The sequence below is a fragment of the Silurus meridionalis genome, chromosome 1 (genome assembly GCF_014805685.1).
Source record: "Silurus meridionalis isolate SWU-2019-XX chromosome 1, ASM1480568v1, whole genome shotgun sequence".
Classification (NCBI taxonomy): domain Eukaryota; kingdom Metazoa; phylum Chordata; class Actinopteri; order Siluriformes; family Siluridae; genus Silurus; species Silurus meridionalis.
The window spans coordinates 2,004,356-2,021,855 of NC_060884.1; the positions used below are offsets into that span (position 1 = coordinate 2,004,356).

Here is a 17,500-nt window from a genome sequence, read left to right on the forward strand (position 1 = left end):
ATTAAAACCCCGGACGCCTCGTTTTTGTGTGATCGATACGCGATAGCGGGAAAAGATGCTCGCTTAATAAAAGATAGCAATCTGCAGCGGTGTGTATGAGTGTGTACATGTGTGTACGGTTGTGTGTTTGCTGCTTGCTATTCACTTCTTGGCATTTGGAGGCTGCGCTAATCGGAGAGTTACGCAACACCGAGTCAGTGATTGAGAACCTTTGCGCCGAGTACGTCAGCTGGTGTCAGGATCAGCCCAGGGATCTTTCAAAATTATTCAATATTCCCCTTTCGTTCTGACAAAACGGCAGCAGGAGGAAGGAGAGGGGAGGAGGGGGGAAAAAACAAACAAACACAGGCGCCTGAGAATTAGCTGGAAATTTCAACGTGTAATTACACACGGAAAGAAATCCTGTTCGGAGTGGTTTGCCAAGCGTGTCAGCTCCGATTCGATTCTGCTCGGCTAAAACACTTTTCAGCCTCCTATAATTGGGCGCGAAAAGTAAACATCCCCCTTCTACTTATGCAAGACCTGTTATTGTTAGGGAGAGAAAAAAATCTTTTATGTCTAATTTAACCGAGGCGGCGAATTTAATATTCGGAAACTGTCCAGCAAAACCAATTTAGCGATAGTCCGAAGAGAACGAGAGAGAAAGAAAGAAAGAGAGAGAGAGAGAGAGAGAGAGAGAGAGAGAGAGAGAGAGAGAGAGAGAATATGCAGAAGTCATAACCCCTAAAATGCTAGAGAGCAATTGTGGCATGGTGTGTGTGAGTGTGTGTGCTCCATGTTAAACAGTGTAGTAGCAGTGTGTGTATTTGCAGAACGTTAAGCTTATTTCAACTCTATCGCTCCGCTCTTTTTTTTTCTTTCTCCTCCACATCCCCCCAGAGTCGGCCCGTACCTCGAGAATCTGCTGCGCGCGGAGCTCCTTCTCCATCCGGATTTGCTGAATGCGCTTTATCTTTTCCTGCTCGGACAGAAGGAGAGAGGGTGTGTGTTAATTGAAAGCGCCGCTGTGCATTTCAACGAAGCTGCAAATGGCAGGATTAGCAAAACTCTCGGCGGTTCAAGCAGAGCGAAGGACGCGGCACTGTCAGTCACGGCCAAGAACGCCGGGGAGAACTACATTTTCTTTTCGAGGAACTCAGTTAACTTCGCAAACTTCTAAAGCCTACCTCTGTGTGTGTGTGTGTGTGTGTGTGTGTGTGTGTGTGTGTGTATAGTACAGTATAGTATATTAAATTATAGTATAGTATATTATAGTATAGTATAGTATAGTATAATGTTGTATAGTATAGTGTAGTATATTATAGTGTTGTATAGTATAGTAAAGTATAGTATAGTATAGTATAGTGTAGTGTTGTATAGTATGATAAAGTATAGTATAGTATAGTGTTGTATAGTATAGTATTGTATAGTATAGTGTTGTATAGTATAGTATAGTGTTGTATAGTATAGTAAAGTATAGTATAGTGTAGTGTTGTATAGTATAGTATAGTATGCGGGTATAGTATAGTATAGTATAGTATAGTATAGTACAGTATAGTATAGTATAGTATAGTACAGTATAGTATAGTATAGTATAGTACAGTACAGTATAGTATAGTATAGTATAGCATTGTGTATAGTATAGTATAGTATAGTATAGTATAGTATAGTGTTGTATAGTATAGTATGCGGGTATAGTATAGTATAGTATAGTACAGTATAGTATAGTATAGTATAGTACAGTACAGTATAGTATAGTATAGTATAGTATAGTACAGTACAGTATAGTATAGTATAGTATGCGGGTATAGTATAGTATGGTATAGTATAGTATAGTATAGTATAGTACAGTATAGTATAGTATAGTACAGTACAGTATAGTATAGTATAGTGTTGTATAGTATAGTAAATGATAGTATAGTATAGCATTGTGTATAGTATAGTATAGTATAGTATAGTATAGTAAATGATAGTATAGTATATAGGATTAGGAATAGGGAGTGTGAACAGGAATTGTCCGCTATTTGGGATCCAGGACGGGGGTGAGGTGCTGAAAAACTGACCTGCTGTTTGAGGATCTTGATTTGCTCCTTCTGTTTCCTCCTCTCCTCTGCTGCCATGATGGCTGAAACAGAAAATAACGTATTAAAGTATTGGCACCTTTTTCCAATCATTGTTTAATAACATTTGAATGAAAATACCAGAACTGGACCATTTTCATATTAAGGGTGCCAATATTTTTAGCGCTATTAAGATTTGATATGTACCTTGCTGTTTGCGAGCTTCTTTAGCCGCTCGCGCGAGTGCCTGCTTCTCCAGTTTCCTCATCAGCTTCATCTGAGCAGCCTGCCGTGCAATTTCTGGAACAGAAGAGATGAGAAGGTTTGTAGAAAGCTCAGTGATGTTTTGTTGGGTTCGGGGGGTGAGGTGTAGATGTTCAGGGGTGAGGTGTAGATGTTCGGGGGTGAGGTGTAGATGTAGGCGTTAGGGGTGAGGTGTAGGTGTTTTGGGGTGAGAGGTGTAGGTTTTTGGGGTGAGGTGTAGGTGTTTTGGGGTGAGAGGTGTAGGTGTTTTGGGGTGAGGTGTAGTTGTGTTGGGGGTAAGATGTAGGTGTTTTGGGGTGAGGTGTAGGTGTTTTGGGGTGAGAGGTGTAGGTGTTTTGGGGGTGATGTGTAGGTGTTTTGGGGTGAGATGTAGGTGTTTTGGGGGTAAGTTGTAGGTGTTTTGGGTGTGAGGTGTAGCTGTTTTGGGGTGAGATGTAGGTGTTTTGGGGGTAAGTTGTAGGTGTTCTGGGGTGAGGTGTAGGTGTTTTGGGGGTAAGGTGTATTTGTAGATGTTTAGGTGGGTGAAGATGCAGCTGGTTTGGTGATGAGGATGCAGATGTTTTGATGGGTGTGATGTAGGTGTAGATGTTTTGGTGGGTGAAGATGCAGATGGTTTGGTGGTGAGGATGCAGATGTTTTAATGGGTGTAATGTAGATGTAGATGTTTCGGTGGGTGAGGATGCAGATGTTTTGGTGGTGAGGTGGAGATGTTTTAGCGGGTGGGATGTAGCTGTGTCAGTGTTACCCTGAGCCTCCAGTTTGCGTAGCAGCTTAGCCTCAGAGGCACTGGGGAACTCTGTGTGGCCCACATTGGGTGGACGCCCCTTCCTACGGCGGGCCGAGGAGCCCTCGCTGTCTCCACCTGCATGCTGGCGCTCAGAGTTGGGCGGCCGACCCCTGCGGCCTTCCATGGCTCTGATGCGCGGTATGACCTCATCCTCGCTCAGCGGGCACCACTGCAGACCCTGCGGGAGGGGCGTGACACCGGCAAACCGACCAATCAGATGGCAGCACAGAGGTCCCTTTTGTCTTTCAAATCTAACTTTGATCATTTCCTTTATAACGTTATGACACCATCGTTAGCACTAGCAATCATTTTTGAAGTTATTGCACAACAGGTATTAGTGCAAAAATAAACAAGAGACCAATCAATCAGCAGCTCTGGAGAGTAATTGGACGAAACGATATAAAATAAAAGACAAACCCCAATCACACAAAACATAAAGAGAAACAGAACACCCTGTGGAGGTAATGAGAGCCGATTATCGCATGGCTTCCAAGTGCATTATATAAAGGGGAGGACTTTAAGGCTACATATATATCGAGGTTCAAACTGAAAACCTTGCCCTCTTGATTTAAGATGGAAGTGACAGGAAAAGAGTGAGAGAGTGAGGTGGAGGGTGGAAAGAAACACAACCAAAAAAAGAAAGTAAAGAACCAGAGAAAGAGAAAGAGATAGAGATAAAGAGAGAGTGAGAGAGAGAGAGAGAGAGAGAGAGAGAGAGAGAGAGAGAGAGAGAGAGAGAGAGAGAGAGAGAGAGAGAGAGAGAGATGAAAGGCATTCACCTGGGGTCCTTCTCTGGCTTCATAGAAGTCACCAACCCTTATTTTTGCACTGAAGCTAAAATTATCGCGTGTGATGTCAGTTATTCCGTATCTGGATAGATACTACAGAAGAGAGAATAATGACGTTTGGTGAGACAGAGAGCCATCAGGAAGTGTAGTAGCACACTGAAAGCTGGGCACTACACAGCAAAGCTAATCTACACAGTCAGGGGGAACAGGAGGGAGGATGGGGCAGCGGGGGAGAAGCTACTGGAAGGTTTCGTTTTTATTACATTTCTTTGTGAGGGGGTTTCCTGGGAGGGGTACTTTGTGGGTACTAAAAGCGAGCATGGGGAAGGGGTCAGAGGTCACAGGTTACCTTCATGACGTCGGGGTACTGCCGCAGACGCTTGCCGCAGGGCGCGTAGTACGCCACGTCTCCTTGGAGACGACCTCCGACGGATTTGATCCTGGTCTCTCGCCGCCAACTAGAGCGCGGAACGACAGAGATGCGATCAGCTCGAGGTGGCGTGATGGCGGCACAAAGCAAACGCAATTTCAGGAGAGACAGAGGGAGACACGGAGAGAGAGAGAAAAAAGAGAGCAATTGTTTGAGTCACGCTGTTACACATACCCCATTTCTAACGGAGTCTTTAGATCATCCTCGTTCATCACACGCTTCCTCTTTCCAGATCCTACAACACAAGAGAGAAAGAGAGAAATAGAGAGAAAAAAATTGAAGAGACAGTCAGACTATAACCTGTTTTGCTGTCCTTATGGAGACATTCTAATCATTCATATACTTCCAACACCTAATTCCATCCCTAACCTCAGGACAGGCCAAACGTCCACATAAGGTCAAAATTAGCTGGATATTACTATATCGCCATGGTGATCTAAACACACACATATACACACACACACACACGTATGCAAAATCCTGAGCAGCAAAGTGAACAGCTTGGCACATTGGAAAACGAGTCTCACAGTCAATATGGCGTTCACACCATTAGCTTCTCACCGTCGTGAAAGCTTCTTCCTCTGACATCGAGTCATCACGTTCCTCAAAGCCAGAGCAAACACACTCTCAGAACACACACTCACACCAACACACACACACAGACACACACACACACAGTGTGGGAGTAAGAGAGCAACAAGTGTTCTTCCTGCTATTGAAACTCGGCCAAGAACAAACCCACAGGCTTGACATGTTTGTTGGATTTGTGAGTATTTTGTTTAACGAATCTCCCTGGGAGAAAAAAAAAGCCGGAGTCAGCCAAACAGCCGTAATGAGTGTGTAAACCCGAGCCAACAGGTTCAACCAAACACGGCTCGGAGGTTAGCGTAAACAACACACAACCACACAACCACAAACACACTCATTAGCTAGCGCATTTACGATAGCAACCGGCTCTGGTGTGCAGGGGAGATAACGAGATTAAGAAGGAAATGTGTTCATTTGGAGGAGAAAAAAACAAAAACAAACACACCAAAGCATCACAGATGCCTGTGAGCACAATTTACACTTCTATAAATAGAGCTCGTCGTAGATGCACGTGACACTGCGATCTGCAAAAACAGTGTAAAACCCGTTGGTGTCGCATCGTTATCCCTCTCGAAGCTTCCGAGAGATTACCTGGAGACGTGCCGACGGAATACGACGAGGAAGGTGAGCTGTGATAGGTCAAGGCACCGGAGCCGCTCACGATGGTGTGCGTGGCCACGCTGGAGGGCTTAATGACCTGGAGGTTGAGCGGTGAGCAGTCAGGCAGGCTGTAATTGCCGGAGGCCGAGGGGAGCAGGGACAGGTTTTTGCTAAGCTTCAAAGGTGTCCTCTCGCTATCGGTCTCCGTCTCCGTCGTGTCTCTGTTCTTTCTCATGGAGCCGTTCAGCTCGCTGTCTGAGTTGCTGTCTGACTCTGAGAGATGCATAAGACAAAGCCACAGTGAGAAGTTCACACTCACTGAGGAAACATCAGACCACACATCCTATAGAAAGAAGCCAAAGAGTCATTGACACATTTTTATTGTTAAGCTGAGAACATTCCACAAACCTGAGAGACTGTCGTCCTCATCCTCTTCGTCCTCATCTTCATCATCGACATCGTCGTCCTCGTCATCATCGTCATCCTCGCCCGACTCGTCTGAGTCCTTCTTGCCCGAAGTCTCCTGCTCTCCCCCTCCGTGGTGAAACAGATCCACGAGGGACTTAACCAAGTGCTTTTGGGAAACGTCCTTCCAGACCTCTAGGGCTCTGGGCGTCTTGTTTTTGCGAGAGGCGCGAGGTCGGGCCGGCAGGGCGGAAGCGGGTACTAGGGCAGGCAGCGGGGTGGGTAGAGGGGCGGGCACGGACATGTCTTTCCTGGCACCTGTGCTGAGGTTGACGGGCAGGTCAGTATGAGGTTTGGTGGTAAGGGCTAGCGGCGTGTCTTGCGTGGAGCTCTGGAGGATACCGTTGGCGTGGCCTAGCCCCAGGAGAGTCTGGCTGAGAATGAGGCTGGGCGTCGCGGCCACCACCTGAGTGGCCGGAGGCTTGGTACGACTCGACGTGGACTTGGAACGGAGAGTGGCAGAAGAAGAGGAGGATGAAGAGGAGGAGGATACGACCCCGGAAGTCTTTGAGGTCTTGTAAAGGTTCTGTTGCTTCTTGAGCTGGAGTGGGAACTCCTGGTCGTGCACAAGTAAAGACTGGAGGGAAATTAAAAGAAAGAGATTAAAATGAGAGGACGCTGAGAAAGAGAGACACAATAAAGCATTAAAAATGGACTTGGGAGGAGTTGGAAGGAAATGTGGTAATTGCTCTGGTTGTCATGTGGCATAGGCGCTGATGGCGTGTGTGTGTGTGTGTGTGTGTGTGTGTGTGTGTGTGTGTGTATGTGTGAGGGTGTTGTAACACGATGCTGTGACTCAGTTTGGCTCCTCATCCGTTCAGGGAACAAAGGAGTCCGGAGCAGACGTCGCTCGCAGCGTCTCTGCCGTAAAAACACTGAAAAAAACCCAGCACGGAAACACTCTCTTGATCCAGCGCGTTTTCTCGAAGGCCCTAGATTTCCGCGTGGCTCGGGTTCCGTTTCCCACGTCCCCTCGCTAAACACGTGTCTGAACGGTAATTTCAGATGAATGGAACCCAAAAGCGCAGCCCGATATTAGACTGTTCAGTACAATGACTGTGCAATAAAAACCACTTTAGCCGATTACGATGAACGGGTATTAGCCTCTTCAGCAGTAATTTCATGCTTACAGAAGAAAGGGTGGGAAATAAATCCATTTTGGTGCTCATTTGCTAAGAATCTGGGAGTAAGAAGTTGTGGAGATAATTGCTCGTCGGCTTTTGGAGGAGCAATTTAATTTTTTTTATGAAGCTAACCACATTCGTTTACAAGACCGAATCACACAGTGGGGAATCCAGAGCTACAGATAAGAAAAGCATGGAGAAGCATAGCTCTTTTATTCCTCTCCCTCTCTCTTTCCCTCTCTCTCGCCGACCTTTTCAACAAGCCTGGTCAATACAGGGAGACGGATGCTGAATGCCAACTGCATCCTAAAACCCCCTGATTTAAAATTGGCTTTAGCGCTACACAGAGAAACTGTTCGAGCTCATTTGCTTTTGTGCTAAATAAAAATAAAAAAACTAACCAATGAAATGATTATTGCATCGAATTCAATTCTACCAAACATTATTATGGTGTGTTTCCGTGCATGCGTGTTTGGAGCCCAGGTACCAATCACACGCCCACCTGTTTCAGTCTGTAGTCAGCAATCTGGGACAGTGAGGTCTCCAGAAGCTTCCTGCTGCTCAGAAAGTCCAGAGGCGGGGCCTGAGACTTGTGGGTGGAGCCCCGTGCTCTGGTGGAGGGGCTCAGGGGAGGTGGTTTGGGCGAAGATGAAATGGGGAGGGGTTTGGGTGGTGACGGGACTGACAGAGGTTTGGGAGAGGAGCAGAGGGAAAGCGGGAGTGGCTGATGAGAGGAGATGGGCAGGGGTCGAGGAGAGGAGGAGCTGATTTGCTGAGGGGAGGAGTCATGCTGCGATTGGCCAATCAGAGCCAGTGGTTTGGCGTTAACTGCGAGGCCGGTGGACTGGATGACGCTGGTGGGCTGGGCGGGTCTGTCTCTGGATTTAGAGACGTGCGAAGAGCGGGCATCCGGAGGGGCATTGCCCTCCCTAGGGTCCCACACTTCCTCCACTCTGGAATGTTCCTTCTTACTCGGTCGCAGGTTTGCAGGCGAGAGCTGAAGAAGAATCAGGAACAAAATCAGAATCAGAAACAGATTCAGAATCGGTTGGCGATGAAATTTTTTTTTTTTTTAATCCCAAAAAATAGAACCTTTGCCTTCTTTTTCTTCTGTCCCTCCTTTTCAGAGTCCGACTCTTCGCTGTCTTTGCTCTGGTCGTCATCGTCTTCGTCGTCGTCCTCCTCGCCGAGGTCATCGAGGTCGCTGCTGCTGACTCCTTCGATGTCGCTGTCCAAAGACGATCCTGATTCACTGTCGCTCACCCCGGAGCCCTCAGTCTGTTTCTTACGCAGTTTCTACGGCAACCAACAAACGTCCGCATCGATAATGAAGAATTTTTTGTTACTATCGGTGGAGTGGAGTGATATAGTGGAGTTCCTGTTACCTCCATGAATACTTTTCCCATAACCACCACAATTTGCCAAATGAAACCTACATTTATTAATTTAAAGAATTCAATGTTTTTATTAGTTTGCGGTTACATATTTAACATCACGATAAGCCCTGATTAGTTAGATAGCGGCTTGTCTCATTACTAAGAAACTGCAAAACTTCCCCTTTGATTGTTAGCGAGCACTGGCACAGGAGACTCCTTTGATAATTGTGAAATAAACATCTACTTATAGAAAACGTCACAGTTTCAGAAATTACGGAAATTCAGGGCTGATCAGTAATCGAAAATAATGTTAATAATGTGACTGAAATTCGAGTGAAATATAAAATCTGTGCGTTAATAGCACACAGGCAGCTGTTTCACAGCGCCATCACACACCACATCCCTGCTAATGCGCAGAACGAGAGCGGCTTGGCATGACCTCAGATGTGATTAGACAGGACTTCACTGTAACCGCAGCGTGTCCAACGCACGTCATAAAGTTTTACTCAGGCAGTTTTTTAGCATGGAAATGCACCAGACGTGGTTAGAATCCGATTCCTACTGCAACAACAAGTACAACAACAACAAATGAAGAAATGTAGGAGAACTTCTACAAGGATTTTCTGTTATTCGCTCTGTTCACATGCCCTGCTATCAAGTCCAAGTGACTCGACTTCCTGCATCTCGACACACGAGAAAGGGATTTCTTAGCGTCTGATGAAGTCGATTTTTCGTTTCAAGCCCCAAACGATGAGACAAGAAACGACAAGACGAGAAACAATACGAGAAGCTGTATTACCGAGACACTCCGTACCATGTTTACCTTCTCTTTGGGTTTCTGCAGGGGTTTCTCCTGCAGCTCTCCGGTGCTGTTGCTGTAATGCGAGGTCTTGCGGGATCGAGGCTTGGAGGCCGAGGTGTTGAAAGCGGGTGAGGAAGACACGGATGCACTGCCTTTAGTCGTAGATGGAGAGACCACGCTGCCGTTCAGAGCTCCGTTAACACCTGGGAGGGACGGATCCAACACACACACCTTACAGGCTTAGTAACGTTCACACACATACACACACATCTGAACATAGTTTAATATAATAATTTAATTGAATAAAAATTTAAGTTCTTACAGCACTAATTATTGAATACCGCAAAAAAAAATCTGTTTTTTGAATAAATTAAATATACGAAATAAATAAATAAATAAATACAAACAAACATAAACAAACATAAAAATAAACGTAAATAAATAGAATCAAATTAATAAATATAAACAAACTAACTAATATAAACAAACAAACACAAATAAGTACAATTTAATACATTTAATAAATTAAGAAACAGAATAAAATCAATATAAACAATGCATAAAAATAAAATAATAAAATAAAAACAAACTCATAATAAATTAAGTAAAATAAATAAATAGAATAAAATAAATACATCTGAACAAACAAAGGCATAATAAATAAATAAATAAATAAATAAATAAATAAATAAATAAATAACTCAACCAAATTCATACAATTAAATAAAACAAACAAACAAATAAATATGAACAACTAAAATGGTTCGAAAATCCTTGTTGGTTTTAAAGGGGGGGTCTGCGATTCTATATGACCAAAAGTTTGTGGACACCTGAGCATAAGATTGGTTTGTGCTCCTTTTTGAACATCCAATTCCACATTTAGTCTCCATTTGCTGTTATAACGACCTCCACTTTTCTGGGAAGATGTTCCACTAGATTTTGTGAAGATTTGTCTGAGATTCATTCATCCACATGGGTGAGGTGAGGAGGCCTGGGGTGCAGTCAGCGTTTACAATCGTTCATGTTCAATAGGGTTGAGGGTCAGAGCTCTATAGCAGGAGATCCTCCACCAAATCCAACCCATGGACAGCATATCTACATAGAGCTGGCTTTGTAGACAGGAGCTAAACTGTCATGCTAAAACAGGTTTTGGTCATGCGGTGTCCCGATACTTTTGTCGCTGTAGTGTATTTGTGGCAGATAATCTCACTGTGCGCTAAAACACTTATCTATTAAAACACTAAACTAAAATTCAGTTTGTCTTCGTATGGAACAGAGTGTATCGAGTTGATAATTACTCCGAATGAGGAAGATTGATCTGAAACGGATGAGGAATGGAATTATCGCTGAGCATTCGCAACGACCAAACCGAATTACTGTGCAATTCCAGCTCTATATCCGGCATTATTTCCACGTATCATCGATTAGGCGTCGTGTTGCTTTTCACAGAGTCGGAAATCTCAAATCACGCTCACACACACACACACACACACACACACACACACACACACACACAAACGTGCTGTCCATGTTACTCACCTTTAGGTCCCTGGCTGCTTCTGCTCAAAGTTTTAGACATGTAGGGCGTGGCCTCATGGTTCTGAAGGGGAGGGGCAAACAACGGGGGCAGGCCTAAGAAAGGGGGAAAGAAGGCCGCTTGACTCCGCCCATGTGCTTCGGCTGCTCTCCACCACTCTGGGATTTGTAACAGAAAGACAAAGAAAGACGCAGATGAATTCTGATTGGTCGATTAGTCCATATTTCACCTTATTGATATTACACTCAATTTGTTCCTCTCAAGGTTTCTCCTAGCATCTCTGGGAGATTTTCCTTGCTACAGTCACCATGGTTCGCTTATTAGTGATAAACTTATAAGGAACAAACTTATAGCGTCTAAATTTATACACTCTTTTATACAACTTTATCTGTGTGAAGCTGCTTTGAGAAATGTACATTGTTAAAAGCGCTCTACTAATTAGAGGATGAGGATGTGATACAGTGAGACGAATCTGACTAAGAAATTCTGCTCTAATCACAGAGTCTGTAGAAGAAGGACAATTCTAAAAGAATGACTCCGCTGGCTGACCTGTGAAAGCCCCGAGCTGAGGATGCGCTGCCAGAGCGGCTGTGACCCCCAGAGCTCCGAGACCGCCGAACTCGGGCCGAGCCGTGCCGGGAGAGAGCAGGCCGAAGGCGGGATGCGCCATCACGGGAAAGGCACTGGGCACCGAGGTCACAGAGGTCACGCTGAACGGCTGCTCGCTTCCCGTCACGCCAAACAGTGGACCTGAATCGAGACCAGGGGACACAGACAGAGAAAGAGAGACGGGATCACACATGATTCCTACTGCAACGATGTGACAAACGCAATCGGAACATTGTGTAAGAATTTCTCAATACTGTAAAGCTTAGACGTGAAGACCTGCTAGTTACATTTATTTACATTTATGAAGTTTGGCGCTGGGATTTGAACTCACCACCTTCGATCTAAAGTCCAATACATTAATGACTGAGCTACTAAGCTGTGTAATTTTTTTTTTACTGTTTCACAAACGTTCCAAAACATTACATGCAACCAAATACAGATAAAAAGAAAAAACATAGAAATCAGAGGATGAACCATTAACCGGCACTGCTAAACTATAAAACTAAGAAAAATAGTTGCTATTTGAATAATACTGACAGTTTTTCCGGGTTGCGTTACACAGCACGAGAGCACCCTCTAGAGGCGAATCACTGACACCACGTGCTGTTTATTTAAAGCGTTTTTTTTTTTTTTTCGAAAGTAAATGTTTTTATTTATTTGAAGTGTTACTTTTTGATTCAGTTTGAATGTAAGTCTTTTATTTTCCTCAATATTTATTCATGTAATTAATATTGTAATATTTATTTCATTTAGCACATTTTCATGGATCAGTATTTTATTTTATTATTTTCTTTTTGTAATAAAGTTTAGTGCTATTTTACATGCAGAATGTTTTTCTATGTTGTTCTATTTCACTATCGGTCATCCCGCAGTAGAAATCCATGCCAACAATCCTGGGTTAAAATACAAAAAACAAGTCTATGAATGGTCAAATGGTCTATAAATGGGGGGGATCATTTGACCTTGCCATGACCTTGAGGCCGTTTGCATCCGATATGAAATTCAAAGCATTGGAGGCTTAAAACAAGTAACGAATGAAACTTTCTTGTGGTGTAAGAAGAATAAACCACTTTAGGACGACGGACTGGTTCCCATGGATTCATTGGGACGTGGTGGGGCGAGCAAGAGGCCCGGATCAGCCGGGATGAGACTCCCAGATTCCCTTCACACACACACACACACACACACACACACACACACACACAAGCTGTTATCCTAGTGTGTAATTCACTTTCGGACGGGAGAGCCGATGCCATTAGTTCCACACAGAGAGAAAGAGCAAACTCTCTCGCTTGCTTGCTCCGCGCGTGTGTGTGTGTGTGTGTGTGTGTGTGTGTGTGCGCGCAAAAGCACCGTCGCGGCTTTTACAGCGGTCCGACTTTCGAACGCAGCGCTCCTGGTAAGTATGTGGTGTTTAATGTAATCACAGGCTTGCTGACACACGCTGACCGAAAGCTATGATCAAAAAAGGGCGAGAAAATAAAAGGCGAGAAATAAAAGCTCGGAAGTGATACAGCGAGCTGGGGCGATCCTGCCATGTCGGCGAAACGGGTCATGCTTTATTTTAGCGGAGTGACTTCATTCTCATCATCATCGTCAGTGGTGCGTGTGTTTTTTGGCAGGACAACGTCTCCTCTAGGACTCAGGTACAATTTCTGCACCACATCATTTCATAGAAATTCAATCTGATGAAAAAAAAAAAAAAGGAGAAGAAGAAAAAAGTCCGGCGCTTCTGGGAGCTTCGGCGCGGCGGCCCAGCGCCAGGTCAGGCTCGGGAGGAGGGTAAAAGTGATGACGGAGAAATATGGAGAGGCTTTTTTGCTGCAACTGGGAGGAGACGATGAACAGATGCGAGTGTGTGTGTGTGTGTGTGTGTGTGTGTGTGTGTGTGTGTGTATGTGTGTGGACGGTGGAGACGGACGACTGGTGCAGGAGAAAGTGTTCCCTGTGGGCACCACTCACTTTACAAGATTCAGACTCTGTTTTTCTCCATCCTTCGCTCTCTCTCTCTCTCTCTCTCTCTCTCTCTCACACACACACACACACACACACACACACCTTCTTTACTCAGTGTTTATCTCTGACACTGGAGACTCCTTCCTTAAACGCTTTCAACGTTCCCATTTCAACTGTGATCAATTTATTGAATTCGATTTATTTTTCATTGATTTCATACTCGTGATGTTTCTTGTGTAAACAATGTATTTTATCTGCTGTCTATTGTGCCGTCTGTCTGTTCCCCGTCTTACCTCCTGACTGTTATATGTTCATCTGCACATGGAGCCTTTGGAGAAACTGCTGCCTGGCGAAATGACAATAAAGTTCACTTCCACTTTCACTTGACGATAGTGACTGTTATTTTACAGGAAATAAATCCGACCAATCAGAACACAGGATTCCACAGCCATGGCGTGAACAAAGTGAGAAAGAGGGAGGAAGGGGTGCGGACGGGGAGATAAGTGTTCTCCAGAAAGGTTGACATTCACTCCCGGTGACACACACACACACACACACACAATGACGGAAAAGCGTGCTCACGTTAATGCGCTTTCAACCCGCTGATAATTAAATCACAGAGAGAGAGAGGAAAAGGAGAATCGAGAGAGAGAGAGAGCAAGGGAAAAAAGAGTGGAGGAGGAGAGAGAGGGGAGGAGTGAGCAAGAGACAGAGAAATGGACAAGAGGATGGAGAGAAAGAAAGAAAAGTGGGGATGGAGACAGAGAGAGAGAAAGAGAGAGGAGGAGAAGAGAGAGGAAAAGGGGATTTGGAGACAGAGAGACAGAAGACATATGTAGAGTGAAAGCAAAGAAATAAATGGAGAAAGAGAGAAAGAGAGAGAAAAGAAGAAAAGAGAGAAGGGGATGAAGAGAGAGAGAGAGAGAGAGAGAGAGAGAGAGAGAGAGAGAGAGAGAGAGAATAAGAGAGAGCAATAGAGAGAGAGAGAGAGAGAGAGAGAGAGAGAAGTGAGAAAAATAAATGGAGAAAGGGAAAGAAAGAGGAAGATTAAATCCCTCTCTTTCATCCCTCTCTTTTTATCACTTATTTGTCTTCCTTTATGCATTTTTTTCTTACACTCTTTACCCTCACTCACACATACACACACACACACACACACACACACACACACACACTCTGAGCCCTCAGTGTGATGGACGGGGTGTCTCTGAATGCACCGCTGCGTCTCGTGTGTGTGTGTGTGTGTGTGTGTGTGGGACGCAGAGCGCGGGGATTAACGTGCCCTTTGTTGGCGTCCATCACGCCGCCGTCGACAGATTGGAGTTAATTGCCAAGCGTGTGTTTGAGGGGGAGAGACAGCAGACGTGTCTTCTCCATTTTAGCCCTGCGAGACGTTTGCTCACGTCTCCTCTCTTCTCACAGCAGACCTGCCTGCCTCACTGCCTCAGTGCCTCGCCGACTCGTCGCCGTGACGACTCGCTCGGCTGGACGCACGTGAAAAACAGCACGCGTTCAGCACCGGTCCCCATGCTCCACTTTTTCCGGACGAGTTTAAAGTCAAACAAAACTTCAATAATAAAAAGAAATTTTACGAATATGCAAATTAAAAGACAGTCCCAATCATACAGGCCACGCCCCCTCCCCCGGGTACACTGGTAAACTGATCAGCTTTATTTTACTTTTTAAAGAAGGACAAAACAGGAAGGAGGGAAGAAAGAAAGGAAGGATAGAGCAGAGGAAGAACAAAGAAAATTTAAGTGGGGAGGAAGAATGAAAGAAATGTAAAAAGTAAGAAGAACGAATAAAGAAAAAGGGGGAAGACAAAAGGAGGGAATCTAAAAGCGGAAGAAAAAAGATTGGAATTTAAAAAAGGGTGAAGGGAATGTAAGAAGGAAAGAAAAAGAAGGGAATGTAAAAGGGAAGAAGAACAAAAAAGGGAATCTAAAAGAGGAAGGAAGAAAGAAGGGAGTGTAAAGGGAAAGAAAGAACAAGAGACTGTGAAAGAGATGGAAATGTAAAAGTGAATTAAAGAAGAAGGGAATGCAAAAGGAAGGAAAAAGGAAGGGAAAAAAGAGAACGTAAAAGGAAGGAAAAAGGAGGGAATGTAAAAGGAGGAAAAAAGAAGGGAATGTAAAAGGAGGAAAAGTGCAGCAGAGGCAGTTGAGTTTGGAAAGTGGTGATACATCTGACACCCTGTTCAGGCTTCGATCCTCCAGCAGGAGACAATAGGAACCTCATAACAAAGATCCACTTGGAGCCCCGGTGCTGAAGCTGGCACGAGGGCAACACACACCCACACACACACACACACACACACACACACACACACACACACACACACAGGCAGGCAGAGAGCGGGGCGCAGCAGATCGGAGAGATGGTCGATATGAGGGTCTAATGGGAACTCGGACGTCAACACGAGGATGAAAAATATTCTGTGCTGCAGAGAATAAATTACACACTGCAGCTGACACACAGCAGAACATCGTCCCAAACACCACGACTTCCAGTGTCAGGAAACACTGCTTCAACACCCAGCCAACAAGCAGGAACGGAGGAGAGGAGAAGAAAAAAAAAGAACTGTAAAAGGAAAAGAAAGGAAAGGAAAGAAAATGAGGGAAAAGAAAGGAAACACTGAGAAAAGGAAAACAGAGGAAAGGAAAGGAAAGGAAAGGAAAGGAAAGGAAAAGGAAAGGAAAGGAAATAAAAGGAAAGGAAAGGAAAGGAAAGGAAATGAAAGGAAAGAAAAGAAGGGGAAAAAGAAAAGAAAGGTAATGAAAAAAGGAAAAGAAAGAAATAGAAACATTGAAAAAGGAAAGGAAAGGAAATAAAAGGAAAGGAAATAAAAGGAAAGGAAAGGAAAGGAAAGGAAAGGAAAGGAAAGGAAAGAAAATGAGGAAAAGAAAGGAAAGGAAAGAAAATGAGGAAAAGAAAGGAAAGGAAAGGAAAGAGAAGGGAAGGAATGGAAGGGAAGGGAAAGGAAAAGAAAAGAAGGAAAGAAAAGGAAATGGAATGAAAGGAAAGGAAAGAGTGTATGATGGGGAAGACGAGAGAGACACGCAGACCCTCGGCAGCAGACGCCGCCTGACAAAAGCCGAGTTAATTGTGGGAGTCTCATTAATGCAGCAGCTTTTCAATTTGCAGCCGAAGCTGTGAGCACTAAATCCTGGCGCCGGGAAAAAGGTGTTTTCACATATTCCACAATAACATGGTAATTATGGCAGGAGCCAGTCACAGCGTTTTCCACCGTACTGCACTGCACGAGCTACAGGGACACAGGGACCAGGGCCTCACACACACACACACACACACACACACACACACACACATACAGAGGATTATGCAGATTAGTGTGTTGTTTTTTTACATTATTGGACAAAACATGTGAGTATCTGCTCAATATGCTACGCTGTGTGTGTGTGTGTGTGTGTGTGTGTGTGTGTGTGTGTGTGTGTGTGTTCTTACCGCAGGTGGCGAGTGAGGCTGCGGCTCCGTGGTTCAGGCTGCTCTTGGCGTTGGAGGCCGGGGACACTGAGGATGAGGATGAGGATGAGCTGGTGTGTACGGAGACCGGGGTGGAGGAAGGCGAAGCCAGTCGCTCTCCAGACTCCATATCTGTCAAACCCAATCAAATCAGAGCGGTTAGAAATGGCACACACACACACACACACACACACACACACACACACACACACACACACACACTGCCACTCTTCCTTTTACATCTCACTTACTCCAAACAATATACCTATTTAAAACCAGTCAGTAGTCATTCAATGCAACACACCCACTCACCCACTCACCCACACACACACACACACACACACACACACACACACACACACACACACACACACACACTAAGCATCTTTTTCTCTCCCCAGACTTAATGTTAACGACAGGTTTGGGCAGAAGCCTTGTCACAATTGGTTCTCTTCATCAGTTTAACAATTCATTCACTTTTGAGATAGTGAGTGGAGAAGAGTCACAGGTCCACACACACACACACACACACACACACACACACACACAAGCGCGCGCGAAGAGAGTTGCGTGAGATGATTTACGAGGCTTTTCACAGCCCTTTTTACACGGTGTAAAAGGTGCAGCGTTTTTGTACCCGCGTGTTTAAAAC

General features: G+C 44.7%; 1 protein-coding gene across 18 annotated transcripts in view; it reads right to left on the reverse strand.

Annotated features, from left to right (window-relative positions):
* The window catches only part of baz2ba (bromodomain adjacent to zinc finger domain, 2Ba), an 80,754-nt gene that overhangs the window by 16,139 nt on the left and 47,115 nt on the right, over positions 1-17,500 (reverse strand). For 9 of the 18 annotated variants that reach the window (XM_046852788.1, XM_046852719.1, XM_046852821.1 and 6 more), the window contains exons 3-17: positions 16,831-16,980; positions 11,350-11,550; positions 10,803-10,958; positions 9,276-9,466; positions 8,178-8,381; positions 7,588-8,082; positions 5,905-6,538; positions 5,488-5,769; positions 4,483-4,543; positions 4,228-4,336; positions 3,870-3,971; positions 3,049-3,268; positions 2,247-2,339; positions 2,043-2,104; positions 893-958 (exon numbers count right to left, since the gene is read on the reverse strand). In XM_046852788.1, the coding sequence (XP_046708744.1) occupies positions 893-958; positions 2,043-2,104; positions 2,247-2,339; positions 3,049-3,268; positions 3,870-3,971; positions 4,228-4,336; positions 4,483-4,543; positions 5,488-5,769; positions 5,905-6,538; positions 7,588-8,082; positions 8,178-8,381; positions 9,276-9,466; positions 10,803-10,958; positions 11,350-11,550; positions 16,831-16,978 (3,024 nt within the window). In that variant the 5' untranslated portion in view covers positions 16,979-16,980. The remainder of the gene's footprint in view (positions 1-892; positions 959-2,042; positions 2,105-2,246; positions 2,340-3,048; positions 3,269-3,869; positions 3,972-4,227; positions 4,337-4,482; positions 4,544-5,487; positions 5,770-5,904; positions 6,539-7,587; positions 8,083-8,177; positions 8,382-9,275; positions 9,467-10,802; positions 10,959-11,349; positions 11,551-16,830; positions 16,981-17,500) is intronic. The other 9 variants (XM_046852804.1, XM_046852812.1, XM_046852746.1 and 6 more) reach the window with 4 other exon arrangements.